General features: G+C 50.3%; 4 protein-coding genes across 4 annotated transcripts; 3 read left to right on the plus strand and 1 right to left on the minus strand.

Moving 5' to 3' along the window:
• The first annotated feature begins 133 nt into the window (after nt 1–133).
• TrAtP1_008260 (uncharacterized protein) lies at nt 134–3,938 on the plus strand. Its single transcript, XM_014087297.2, has 5 exons — nt 134–1,116; nt 1,190–1,606; nt 1,674–1,773; nt 1,828–2,390; nt 2,461–3,938. Exons 1-5 carry the CDS (start codon nt 985–987, stop codon nt 3,799–3,801), a joined length of 2,553 nt encoding a protein of 850 aa, XP_013942772.1. The 5' UTR covers nt 134–984; the 3' UTR covers nt 3,802–3,938.
• A 4,639-nt stretch (nt 3,939–8,577) lies between these two features.
• Nucleotides 8,578–9,086, plus strand: TrAtP1_008261 (uncharacterized protein; the record flags this gene model as incomplete). The annotated part of the gene is made up of 2 exons (XM_066113846.1): nt 8,578–8,602; nt 8,746–9,086. The coding sequence occupies 2 exons, from the start codon at nt 8,578–8,580 to the stop codon at nt 9,084–9,086; spliced, it is 366 nt and encodes a 121-aa protein (XP_065969935.1).
• A 2,399-nt stretch (nt 9,087–11,485) lies between these two features.
• Nucleotides 11,486–12,256, minus strand: TrAtP1_008262 (uncharacterized protein; the record flags this gene model as incomplete). Its single annotated transcript, XM_014086630.2, has 1 exon — nt 11,486–12,256. The coding sequence occupies one exon, from the start codon at nt 12,254–12,256 to the stop codon at nt 11,486–11,488; it is 771 nt and encodes a 256-aa protein (XP_013942105.2).
• Nucleotides 12,257–12,864: 608 nt separating this feature from the next.
• TrAtP1_008263 (uncharacterized protein) lies at nt 12,865–13,182 on the plus strand (the record flags this gene model as incomplete). The annotated part of the gene is made up of 1 exon (XM_014086631.2): nt 12,865–13,182. One exon carries the CDS (start codon nt 12,865–12,867, stop codon nt 13,180–13,182), a length of 318 nt encoding a protein of 105 aa, XP_013942106.2.
• Between the last annotated feature and the right edge of the window lie 210 nt (nt 13,183–13,392).

The raw sequence follows: 13,392 nt of genomic DNA on the forward strand, positions 1-13,392 counted from the left end.
AGAGAAGCAATATTGGATTTGATTCCATTGCATATAGGCCCGGCTCGTACAACTGCATGAGTTTGGGTGCAGGCATCTGGGGTTGCACCTCTTCCTTCATCCCGCAGCCTCTTCTCACGGCTCTCCGCCTATTGCGTGATGCCGCCCCCAACGTGATACCTTGCATCTTGTTAGAAAGTACGTATAACTGGCAACCAAGGATCGCGCTGGTGCAACTATACTATCTAGGTAATCAACTAACTTATGCGCAAATCCTACACCCGTCCTTGGTGTGGCAGTCTTACTGATCGCCACTCTCCTTGTTGCTGTTGGCCCAGAGTCAGCAAGAAAAGCCTGGCCACCCCTACAGCTTGCAGGCCGCCATACCAGCTTTTATTGTCTTACAAGCAGTCTTTCGAGTACAGTCAAGACATGGTGACATGATCCTTCTCCGAAAGGTAATACCTACTCACCTGCGCGTAGATCCTCAATAGCCTCGATGCCAAACGCTTTCAATTGCCCTGACAGTGCGCAAGTCTTCAAGTACCGCCATCACATGGCTGTGGCTTCAGCGGTGGGTGGCGCCAAGCAACATTCCCCTCCCCCACTAACTGCGCCTGGAACCAGCAGCTCTTGGCGGTCCTTGTCAACTGATCAGTGACCTCCAGCGGCCAAGCAGCCAAGCTAAGGGTGGGCGAGGACCCTTGTGGGCGGCTTAGCGCTGAGGCCAGCTGGGGCGATAACAATGAGTGCGCCGATAAGTCGTCACTGTAAGTCGCCGAACGCAACTTCATCCTCCGCCTTTTCTCTCTTGCGAGAAGAACAGAGGTTCTATTCCTTCCATCGTCGCTTCTCTCTCTTCCCCTCCAACCTCGTCAGCATCTCTACGAGCTTAGGGTGCGGAGAGCTCTGAAGGTGTTTGTTTTCCAGGCGAGCACCGAGGCGACCCGTTTCGCATTCCAGCTCGCCGTCACGGCTGCAACTCTTCCGCCGGCCTCGTTCACCATGGCGACCACGACGACAGCTTCGGCTGCGCCGACCTCGACCGTCCGAGTCGCGCCGCAAGGCGGTATCTTGGAGGGCGGGAACCCGTCGGTCTACGATCCCAAGAACCCCATCACCATCTTCATCATCCAGGTCAGTGCCGCCAGAGAAGCCAAGGCAGCCTCTGCTTTGCAACGGCAAGAGATGCTAACGCCGGCGCAATTAGATCTCCCTCATCGTCATCCTCTGCCACATCTTGCATTGGCCTCTGTCCAAGATCCGCCAGCCTCGGGTCATTGCCGAAGTCATTGGAGGCATCATCCTCGGCCCCTCTGTTATGGGCCACATCCCCGGATTTCGGGATGCCATTTTCCCCGCGGCTTCAATCCCCAACCTGACGCTTGTCGCGAACCTTGGTCTTGTCCTCTACTTGTTCATGATTGGCCTCGAGACGGATGTTCGATTCCTCCTGAGCAATTGGCGTGTTGCCACCTCCGTTGCCTTTGCCGGACTGGCACTGCCCTTTGGCGTTGGCTGCGCTCTCGCCTGGGGTATATACAACGCCTTTCGCGACGATCCCGGCATCAAACCAATTAGCTTCAGCGTCTACATGCTGTTTGTTGGTATCGCGGTTGCCATCACTGTACGTCTTCTCGATATGAAATCCATCTGTTCATCTCACTGGCCACTCCTGTCCTAACCTCCCCTAGGCGTTCCCCGTTCTTTGCCGTATCTTGACGGAACTCAAGCTGCTTGACACCCCGGTCGGTATCATTACTCTATCAGCCGGTGTTGCAAACGATGTCGTTGGTGAGTGCTGCCGGAGGTGTTGCCTTCGCAATCTCTTACTTATATGATTCCTAGGGTGGATCTTGCTGGCACTTTGTGTTGCCCTCGTCAATGCCGGCAAGGGTATTACAGCGCTGTGGATCTTGCTTGTTGCTGTTGGCTACATCATTTTCCTCGTAGTTGCTGTGAAACCTGGGCTTCGATTTACCTTGCGCAAGACAAACAACCTTGAGAATGGCCCTTCGCAAAGCGCCATTGCTCTCATTCTTCTCATTGCTCTCGCCTCCGCCTTCTTCACTGGAATCATCGGTATTCATCCCATCTTTGGAGGATTTGCCGCCGGACTAATCATTCCACGTGAGCACGGCTTCAACATCATTGTCATTGAGAAGCTCGAAGATCTCATTGGTTCCATTTTTCTGCCTCTTTACTTTACTCTCTCTGGTCTCAGTACAAACCTCGGTCTCCTCGACAACGGAACGACATGGGGATACGTATTTGCTACTACCTTTGTCGCTCTCATTACCAAAATCGTTGGCGCCTCCGTAGCGGCTCGACTTAATGGCTTGGTTTGGAGAGAATCGTTTGCCATTGGCGTCTTGATGAGTTGCAAGGGTCTCGTTGAACTTATTGCTCTGGTGAGTTAAGCGGGAAGAAACGCCTGTACCCCTTTTTTCAACGAGCTATACTGACTTCTGTCCCTCTTAGAATATTGGCCTTCAAGCCCAAATTCTCAGCGTTAGGACTTTCACCATCTTCGTCGTCATGGCTCTTCTTGCTACCTTCTTTACGACTCCTGCCGTCTCTTACCTGTATCCTCCTTGGTATCAGAAAAAGATTGCTGCCTGGAAGCGTGGCGAGATTGATTGGGAAACTGGTTCTCCAATTACCCAAATAACCGTGACCCCTACGGCTGATACAGATCATAAGAGGGTTAGGCGACTGCTCGTTTACCTTAGATTGGATAACATGCCTGCGCTACTCAACCTTCTTTCGTTATTCGGAAGCTCTCGCGCCTTGGAGACATCGAGCGCAAGCTCTGGAGACTCCAAGGGAAATTACAATGAAGATGTCAAAGCTCCTGTCCGAGCTCATGGGCTGCGACTCCTCGAACTAACAGATCGTGACTCGTCCGTCATGACGGTGGCCCAGGTTGATGAATACAGCAGACACGACCCTGTCGTCAATATTTTCCGCAGCGTTGGTCAGCTTCACAACATCTCAGCATCTGGCGAAGTTGCCATTATGCCAGAGGATCGTTTCGCTGATACTCTTGTCTCGCGCTCATCCAATATGACATCTGATCTTCTTCTCCTGCCTTGGACTGAGACCGGTAGCATGGGAGATGCTCAGATTGTTTCTTCAGCCAATGTCGAGGATCGGCTTGCGTCTAGCTACATGTTGTTTGTAAAGTCTGTCCTCCGTGCTCCCGAACTCAATATTGGCGTGCTCTTCACGCGAAGTCAAGACGACGTAAAGAGGAAGAACCAGGGAAATGAGCAAGCCAGGCTTCGCCGACAGTACTCTTACGACGTATCGAAACGCGACTTCCCCACTGCGCCCCTAGTTTCTCGCATTCACAAGATCTTCTTCGTCTATACCGGAGGACGCGATGACAATCTTGCTCTTAGCCTTGTCATCCAGCTCTTGGAACGCGAACACGTCACCGCAACCATTGTCAATGTCGCCGAGATTGCCGAGAAATCTTCATCAGCGAATGAAAATGTCATTGATTTGGTCATTAGCAAACTCTCCCGAGATATATCTTCCCGAATTAAGGTCGAGAAACACTCCGTCGCTCCTACTGTTGAAGATTTACTCAACTTCGCCGACCCAGCTCCCAACGCCACTGAATTAGAAGTCAACAAGCCGACACTAGTTGTTTTGGGCCGCAGCGGAAGCGTCGCATTGGAGGAAGGCAAACTTACAGATAGACCCAGAGAGGATGTTCAGGGCTGTTTGGGTAAGCTTGCTGCTCATTTTGTTGCCAGCGGAGTGACGACGGATCTGTTGGTCGTGCAGGCCAAGGCCGGCGGCGCTTCATCATGATGAATATGATAGCTTTTTGTATATTGTGCTTTGTAATATTGAATGATCTATACATCTGCATATATGGGCCTGCAGATTTGATATTTATGTAGCTATATATGGCTTGCTAGCGACTATATCGTTATTACTTGAGCATCATTTACAGGCTCGCTTTTTGTATGTGCGATGGTTGTGTGGCCTAGTTGACGTATTCTCATTATAGTAAATCGTGATGTCCACAAGTCATGCTTTATTGGACTGTTGGGCAAGAATGTGGGCCAAATACCATCACCCCGTCGCACGGTCGGAAGACCCAGACGAACTGTACCACTGAGCACAGAACATCCCCCGTCACCAGGAACTACCCGTTCTGGTCGATTCTATCTGGCAAAGACCGCCAACGAGACACCGAACGATCCCACGTCCGACGTCGAACCTGTTGACGCCATTGCATTGATAGCAATCGACAACGACATACCGTCGACTCTCCGGCAAGCGTTGAATTCGATTGAAGCCACGCACTGGAAACGGGCAGTCCATGACGAACTTACCGCACTTACATCTAAACACGTATGGGTTGAGACACCTACTCCAAAAGGTAAACCGATTGTCACCCCACGTTGGGTGTTCGCCAAGAAACACGACGCACAAGGACATTTGGTATGCCATAAAGCTTGCCTTGTCGCATGAGGATTCACACAGATCCATGGACTCAACTATGACGAAACATACAGCCCCGTCGCCCGTTATGACTCCCTATGATTTATCGCCCGACTGGCAGCTTTGCGAGGGTGGAATATACACCAAATGGACGTCGAGACGGCGTACCTTTACAGTAACCTCCGGGCTCATAACCTGTTGAAAGCAATGAGAGAACAATGAAGTTGTATTAACTAGGAATCTAAGATCTAGGACAACACACGAAGAAATAATATACTAGTAAACGTAATCAAACTCTATTAGCGAACGCTCTGACGTCGTTCCTTCCAACACAGTCATATGGAGGCTACTTTTCCTCTTTTTCTCTTTTTGGGAAGCTGGTCTTTGCGTTCGGCATACCGTAAGCTCATCTAACAACACTTTCTTGCAGGCTTCAAACTACAGAGGCGACGTAATTGCCACAACCCACGACTAAATCCAGTATAACTTGGCTACAATTTCTTTTTCCTAAAATAGAATCTTGAAGTTTTCTTTTGTTCGCCCATTTTTAAGTTTTGTATTGATGAATAACGACAACGTGCTGTGGTATCTCTTCTTCGCCGCGCTGGTATAACCTTTCTACGTCCGAGACAGTTACTTCCAGCAAGAGAAATCTCAATGATGAAACAACAATTGTTTTTGTTCTACGTCTATGTTGAGCGGTATGTCTCTGGTCTATGCGACTCTTCTATTCTTGCTGCTTATATAATTTGTTCAGTAGAGGATGATAACACAGGTATATAAATAGTGACGCGATAATGATACTCTGAATATTTTCTGCAATTACACATTTATGGCACTTAATGCATTAATCTTTTATTAGCAAAGGTTGGTTGTTGATGATGGTGGTTGGAAGTGGGAATAATTGTTTTTGTGCTATTTATCGCGTTGCTTACGGCAAAAACCATCACCATACACGAAGGACACGGCACTTGACAGGCACGAGAGAATTGAAGCATTATGTGTATAAGAGTTTCAACCTAAAGGGTGTTTAGATATGCCAGATCGACTGCATGCATCGATTAACACTTTTGATCTGCTGGTGTAGTTCAAGTACTGAAAAGCGGAGTAGCATGCTTAGCGCCCTTGTATCTCTTGGAGAAGGTAGATCCTTTATCCATCATTGTATTGACGTGAAATCATTTTTTTATTCTGATATAATTCAGCGCAGACAACTTGTGCATGCCTTGGAGTGAAAGGATTGAAACGACTAGGTGTCTGATGAAGATGCTGTGGCTAGATCGAAAAGCAAGGAGCTAAATGCAAGCTGTATAATTCAAACTTTGAATAACATTTGAAGTAAATGTTTGCTATGCGTTGATTGTGGAGAGAGGAGAAATATGTGCTAGGAAGAATCTTGTTATCGTTCTTTTGTCATTGATGCAGCTTCAATAGGCTGTACGGTAGGTAGTGAGGTGAGGCAAAGGCTATCGTTTCGTTTTCCCCCTCCCTTCTATTTTTTATTCTTTTGAAAGTAGAATTGAAGAGAAAAAAAAAAAGAAAGAAAGAAAGAAACGGAAGAGAAGAAAAAGAAGAAAAAGAAAAAGAAAAGGGATGTATGATGTATTTTATGGTAGGTAGGGCCGACTTAATCTTCTGCCAGACAACAAATTGGAAAAAGGTAAAAGACATTCACCGGTGCGACAGTAGACGTATTTCTGCCAACCTATCAACAATAAGTGACACAAGTGACAAACTATACGGGATGAATCAACATGTCGATCATGGCAATGTTGGATGATATTGGATCGTAGTTTAACCACCAAATATTCATTCCAGTGGGCATCGCTGCGGAAATGCCTCTTTGCTCTATCAGTAGTCACAGGGAAATGAAGGCCATGTGTCAACTCATAGAAAGAAGGAGTCTGGATGAAAGAATCTAACATCAGTTTGATGAAAGCAGCAATGAGTATGTTATAAATCTTTAATTATAAATTCGCTTCGTGTTTTGAGCAGTAGGTAGTAGTAGTACGGGTACTCAAAAGGGGTCGATATAGGTTGGAGGAGAGGATCATTTTGAAAAGGTGAATTGTCAAATAACTATCGTCCAAGTTAGCAAAAGCAAAAAGAGAGACAACAACAGACTGTATCACTGCCATCATAGGCAGCTCTCTCTTCTTGATGTTTAGGCTTCTCTTGTTCGCTTTTCATGTGTAGTGGTGCGTAGGACAATTAGGCTTGTATTTGCCGTCCTACCGCCATGAGGGAATGGCTGCCGTGAGCAATTTCAAGCCGAATAGCCGGGGACAACTCATGAAAAGCTTGGAAACGTGGCATCACCTAGCAGCTCATAGTCCCAGACGGGTGGCAGAAGTTCGACCCAGGCCTTCACCGCTTCAAGCTGTCATGTACGGGTCCTCCTCGAAATTGTAGTTTACGCAGGAGACGCGAAAGGCTGACTTTGTGTAGCTGAAAGAGGAGAGGGAGAAAATTTTGAGCTGTAGGGAGATGTGATGAAAAGGGGTAACAGAGGACTTTGCCTCTGGGACAATATGGCATAACAACGATTCAGTTTTTTTGAGAAGAGAAAGCAGAGTTAATACGCCTAGGCTAACGCGCGTGGAAGGAAAATCATTAGGGCATTAGTCGAGCTGGGAAAGAATGAATACAGAATCTTGCCCTTGCCCTGCTATCACTACACAAGAAAAAAAAAAGGGGGGGAAGAGGAGGCATTGCATTGGCGACTGCTGAACCGACGCTGGTTGGGAGAGCCATTTGATTTTGGTGTGCAAGAGCGCTACGTGATTCCCTTCTAGGAAGTAAAAAATCATCACATGCCGTGCAGCAAGAAAGCGAAACAAGGGATCAAGAGTTCTAGTTGCTAAAGTCGTGTCATACCGCGGCGTTGGGTCCAGCCAGGACTAGACTTTTGGGGGAGTGAAGGAAGCAAACCGGTCCATAATAACAAGTGAAGGAGGCGGCGTGAGGAAATATCCTGACCATGTTTTTTCTGTCCCTTTTTTCCCGGTTTTGCAACGAGGGCATGGGCACCCCGGCGGAGGCGACGTTAGCCCTGGTGTTGTCTGCCGTAACAGAGATGAAGTATCACCGGTGAACTCGCGAGAGCAGTGGCTATGAGCGATATACACTGGAGGCACCTGGAGTCTGCTGGGCTGGGAAACATTTTTTTCTTCTTCCCGCTACTGGCTGGCTCGCTAGCAGGGCCGCACTAATACGGAGCGAGCAGCCGGGACTATGGGGATCGGCAGAGGAGTGAATAGTTGCCAGATGCATAAATACGCGGGCTGTGATTGGCGAGAGGCCGTGCCCCCGGACGCTGTTGAGGACGGAAGCAGTAAGTCGACGCAGCGCTGAAGGGGCGGGCAACGGGCAGATACAGTAGGGCTCGGAAACGGCCTGAGGCTCTCGGGGGCCATGCACAGCGGCCAACTCGATTCGACCGTCATCCTACGTCACGCTCTGGAGGAGGCCTCCCTCTCGATATAGCGATAGTATGAGGCATTTGGCTTTGGGCCGGGGCATGGCTGTGCTGTGCTGTGCTGTGCTGTTGCTGTCTTGCGGTGAAGCTTTTCACCGTGTCTAGACCAGTCCAAATTCCCAGCGCCAGAGTCGATCGCCGTGTAAGAGGCCAGTGCGGCAAATGCGGAGTTTGCCGCGCCAGTCGAAAAATCACTTTTGGTGTGTTCCTCGTATATGCCGTCCAGTGTTTTTTGGACGTCTTATTGTTTTTTTCTGGCGGTTAGTAACGCGCCATCAATACACACCAATTTAGTACATGGCAGTTGCCAAGCTGTTTATACACGTATGTATGGAGTGTGCTTTATTGTAGTGCCGTGATGTACTCTACTAATGTCTTCAGATACATGCACTCTTGATGCCATCGTGCGCTGGATGCTTACTGCGGGATTGACTTACACAAAGACCCAAGTCTCACCGCTCCAGGGTCGGAGAATAAACCGGGCATGCTGGTCTCTCCTTGCTGCCGTAGTACCACCAGCTAACACTGCATGGACAGCACAAAACATTCAAAGGCAAATGAGGCGCACAAAAGGTCGAGAGAGAGCGCTGGGAATCGCCAAAGTGCCCGAGTCTGGGGAGCAGCTGGTCGAAGCTTGCTGCTCCCTGTAGCCCTAAGCCATGTCCGTCACTGGACCCTTGGCGGGTACTCGCTACTTTGGCGAGCGCGGACGCACAGTGCCGACGCAAGACAGTCCGCACTGGCGGCTCCATTATGCACGCGCTGCAGCCAGACCGCGCCTACAGGCATATTACGCCCCCATTGCCGCATATATTTCACGCTTTGAGGCATCACCAAGGCGTCGTTGCACGCCATCACCACTTTGCTGCATGCTCTGGATCCGCCCATCTCGAACCGGATCGTTGCCACGGCCGCCCCTCCTCGCGAAATTCCTGGGCTCTCCCCATATTTTGCCATGAGCTTATCACTGAGCGAGCCTTGGCATCTAGGAACATGCACCGCGCGCAAGCAGACGCACACGCCCCTACCACCCGGCGGTTTGATGGCCATGACCTCATGCACTTTGCTGTACGAAGCCTTTGGCAAGGTGCCTCTCGCCGCCTCCCACCCTAATGCGTCCCCGAGTACTCGCTCGACGTCTAGGCTGAGAGATATTCACGCATCATGAGTATATAGACGGAGGCAAGGAACAAGACCAGCGCGAAATGCCCAGCAGCGAACTGTCTGGGAGCTACAGCTACAGCAGAGAGCCCATATAAGAACGAGCCCTCTGCCACTCCACAGGTCTTCTCAGGGTACCACAGCTCACAGCCCTAAACCACTAAAAGCGGACAGCATTGTTCGGCAGCGACAATTTAGCGGCGGCTAATTGCGTTGACGACGGCGGTAGTGTCGCGGGCTCCGCCTATCACAGGCACCATTCATCGAGAAGAGCGACAAATGCAGCAAGAAGACGAAAGGGATGGCCCCGAGCAATGCTTGGCATCGCAACGGCGTGGCCTACATGGCTGAGTCAATGTTTTGCGCCTTTGGCGATGTTTTCTTTCTATTTCTCCTATCCTGTTACCTATCATTGCTGTGTTGAGGGTTGCTGCTGGTGCGGAATAGGTTGGCGAGAGTACCAAGGTATTGGGTCTTTGTAGCCTCCTCCTTTCTCTCCTCTTTTCTCTCCTTTACGTTCGGACTCGCCCGGCAGTTCTGTGAAACGTGACTTTCAAAGGAGGCTAATGAAGAACACCAGCTCTCACTCATTTCCTTCTCTAGCACAAAGCTAAGAGCCACGCGGTCATAAAAGTCGCGCCGATAGAAAAGTGGCCGTAATACGTCTACTGGAGCGCATGTCTCACTAGAAACATAAAACGTCTACGCCCAAGCCATCAAAGGTCTTAGTAAAATATGCGAGCGCGGACACCAGTGCTCTAGGGGGGGAATTGCCCGTTCTCCATTGCGCCACGGCTGCAAAGGCCTCCTCTATCCCTATTCAATTGGCACAATTGCTGGCCATCATGCCACTAACCACGCTTAAATAACGGCAACTTGCGGCATTACAGTACCACAGTCGAGCAGATTTTGTCAATGCTAGACAATCGATTCTGAAGCGCTAGACAGACTACCGTCTATGGAGCCCGACTTACAAAAAAACCTTCTCGGTGCCCTAGAACACGGCAATAAGCTGTCAGTTGTCCCAACAGCCATCCTGAGAACAAGTGACGGGGCTTGTCAGGAGAGTGGGAATCTGTCTTCTTATAGCTGCTTGCTGAGAGGAAGCGAGCAACCCACTTTCGGATCTTTTACCAGGACATCTCTAGCGACCCAGCGCTATCGTTTGCGCGTATTTGTCTGCGCTGCTCAAATACGAAGCACTGTCGTGAGTGGTGAAACTGCAATGGAAGCGACCTTCCTTTCTTGATGCTGGTGCTGGTGCATCACTCGGATCTGCGGCCTGCCGTTGCATCGTTGCATCTTTCTCATATATCATCTCCATATCACCTCGTTGTTGGTTGTGTGAAAGCAATGGTGAAACTCATCTCTCCGCCATGTGAAACGACAAAATGATTCTCGCGCGTCGCAGCATGGTTAATAGTATTGCCGTGTGAGCTGCAGCTGGATATCGGCGATGTGAGCAGGGAAACTTTTCGCGGGATCTTCGATGGCCAGCAGACAGAGTCACTCCGCTTCTAAATAACCAGCAATTGTCTTCACGCAAATCATTTTCTTGTCGGAAGACAATTCTAAAGAAAATTTTCCATTTGCAACACGATGGACGGACTGGAGGGACAAAAAAATCGGCCCTTGTGCTGGCTTACCGTCGATAGTTCTGCAGCCAAGCCAGAGATGGTGGGTACGACCCGATGAGACATTATTTCGGCGCCCACGTGCGTGAGCTGCCACTGTCAGATAGAGACTCGCCAAAAGCTCGTGGCGCCCGCAGCTCTTTATCGGACGGTTTCGGGTCCGTTTCGAATATTGATTCTTGCTGCGATGCCACGTGCTCGAGCTCTGGCTGCATTTGGCTGCGATAATTTACTCTCGCCACCATCTTCGAATTTTCAATCGCCAACACAAGTCGTTTTACGAAAGTCCCTTTGTCGAATGACTCGAATGGGCCATTTAGAGAGCCTTCTAGAACTCGAACAACGGAGCTGTTGGTCATGGAACAAGAGTCCGGTGGATAAACCGTTTACCACCATCACCACTGGCGCGATGCATTCCTCATCGCCAAGTGCAGTCGCGGCATCGCCAAGTATGATGGTGGCATCGCCAAGTACCTTGGCTGACATGTGCCATTTGAAAATCCATCTACTGCCAAGGTGTCGCATGCCCAATTGCCGTACCGCTAGATCAATTGGTCGCAGTAGTGCCGTACGGATTTAGCACATCGCCAACGCCAAGTTATAATTCCCGTGATCGAGATTGCAAGTTATAGGAAGCTGCACTTGTTCAACGGTAGTAGCCTAAGAGCCAGGTTTACTTTGGTGAAACAATGTTATGCGTGATGTCCATTGTGATTATTATTATTATTACATATTACAGAATGATTCTATATCCATGCCCAAGTGCTGGGGACTATTTTGGGTTCCCCTGGTCCTCCAAAGCTTGCTTCAACGCCTTGCCTGCCTTTTCCTGGCGCTTCTTGAAGGGTCGGAGAAACATGTCAGGAAGAGGGTTGGAGCTGTTTGCATGGTCTGCGGCAAACTCTACGCTGGCGCTCGAGCCAAATGCGCGATATGTCGTTTGGACTGCAAAGTGCAGCAGATCTGAGCCAACTCCCTTTCCTCGGTATCGCAGCTTGGTGGTCCAGGCGCGGATGATGCCTTGGCCATCTGTGCTGGCCTGCGCAGAACCCTTCTTCTTATTTAACTTGTCTCCCTTCAGTCTGAGAACGAGAGTGCCGATTGATTCTTCGCCAAAAAAGGCCGAAATGATGACATCCTCCTTGCCATCGGGGCCGGTGATCCATTCCTTCCAGCGAAATTTCTCCGCCTGCTCAAGGTACCTCGACGTATAAAATCGAACAAAGGACAGATATACGATGACGACGCCACAAAGCATCGTCAACACGGTGCCATAGCCGGCGTACTGGTATTGGCGATATACGCCGGCGCACGTCGCTACCAAGCCTGCGAGGCAGAGGGGGTTGAAGATGATGGCGGCAGAGGCAGTTTGGCGTTGCTGCGCAATGCTATCGGCCACCAGGTGCAGCGCATCTTGCTTCTCGCTGTCTCGTGTGACCACGCGATATGAGAGCGGCAGCACGCCGTCAAGCGCGTCCCTGGTGTCGCTGTTGTCGCTTTTTGGCTTCTCGGTCATGGTTTGGGAGTGTGTTGTGAGAGACATGGCAAGGCTTGATAGCGAGAGCTGAACCGAGGGGGAAAATTTTTAGATCCCGGGCTGAGCTTGAGCTAGGGTTGAGACCGATTGGGTATGAAGCTGGGATGGCACAATCCCCAAAATCCCCAAAACCTTGCTCTTCTTCTTTCTGCTCACACGATCAAAAATAGGCAAAAGAGGAAGGAAAATCACTCAAAGTAAAAAATCAACCTTAAAAAGTAAGCTGCAGAAGTGGGAGCTATCCTGACCTGCGTGCAGGCTTATTGAGTGAAGCTGAAGTGGCGCGCATGAGTGAATTTGGAATTGATCAGCAGCTCATCGAGTGGGAATGGCCTCTAGGACGGTGGATTATAACACGATCTTCTACTGCAGCGCCACCAGAAATCGCAGAGATTCAGCCGTCTTGGGGCTCGCACGTGGGAGAATGCAGGCCTCATGCGCGGAGAGCCGTCAAGACGAGGCGAGCCCAGCATGGATCCGGCGCCGGGAGTCGCCACACTCGGTGTCCCTTTTAGGCAACCGACCGGGTCCAGCCTGAGACCCTTAGCCTCACCACCGTCTCGGTCGCCAAACCAGACGACCGGCAGCGGCAGACAAGGCAGTGGCGCTCTCAGATGCTCAGCTATGAGCCCTTCAGCATCCTCACGAGGCCGTATTTTTGGCAGCAAAAGAGCCTGCCAAGCCGCGAGTCAGAGCCGTATAGCCATGGCCTTTGGTGGCTCTTGACTCCCGGAACTCCTGCGCGCGATGCAGCTAAATTTCAAGCATATCCCAGTGTGGAGCGGCTTCGTCCCCCATACAGATGGGGTTATCTCGACAACGTGCCGATTTGCGAGCCCCTCATTGGCCGATCCTCCACATCCATCGACGCAAACCAGCATAGAAGCCATGCCGGGTCGACCACGCTCTGGGCTCTTTTATCTCGACGCTGACAGGCATTGCAGCCAATAGATTGACTAGAAACGCGTTAGAGTGCCTGATCTACTGCCCTTCCATCTCCGTCTATGGCTGCATTCGCGTCAGTTCATTATCAGTTTTTGGCCCGCTCCGAGAGGCAGACCAAGGCCAATATTGGACTTCGGTCGTCTTGGCTGGGAAAAGGGCCCGAGGAGTCGATCCACGATGGATCAAGCTGCCTGAAA

Source organism: Trichoderma atroviride, chromosome 4 (assembly GCF_020647795.1).
Source record: "Trichoderma atroviride chromosome 4, complete sequence".
Lineage (NCBI taxonomy): Eukaryota > Fungi > Ascomycota > Sordariomycetes > Hypocreales > Hypocreaceae > Trichoderma > Trichoderma atroviride.

Coding starts and splice junctions, on each gene's coding strand:
- TrAtP1_008260 (XM_014087297.2), top strand. CDS start 985: ATGGCGACCACGACGACAGCTTCGGCTGCGCCGACCTCGACCGTCCGA. Junction 1,117..1,189: donor TCACCATCTTCATCATCCAG/GTCAGTGCCGCC, acceptor CGGCGCAATTAG/ATCTCCCTCATCGTCATCCT. Junction 1,774..1,827: donor TGTTGCAAACGATGTCGTTG/GTGAGTGCTGCC, acceptor TATGATTCCTAG/GGTGGATCTTGCTGGCACTT.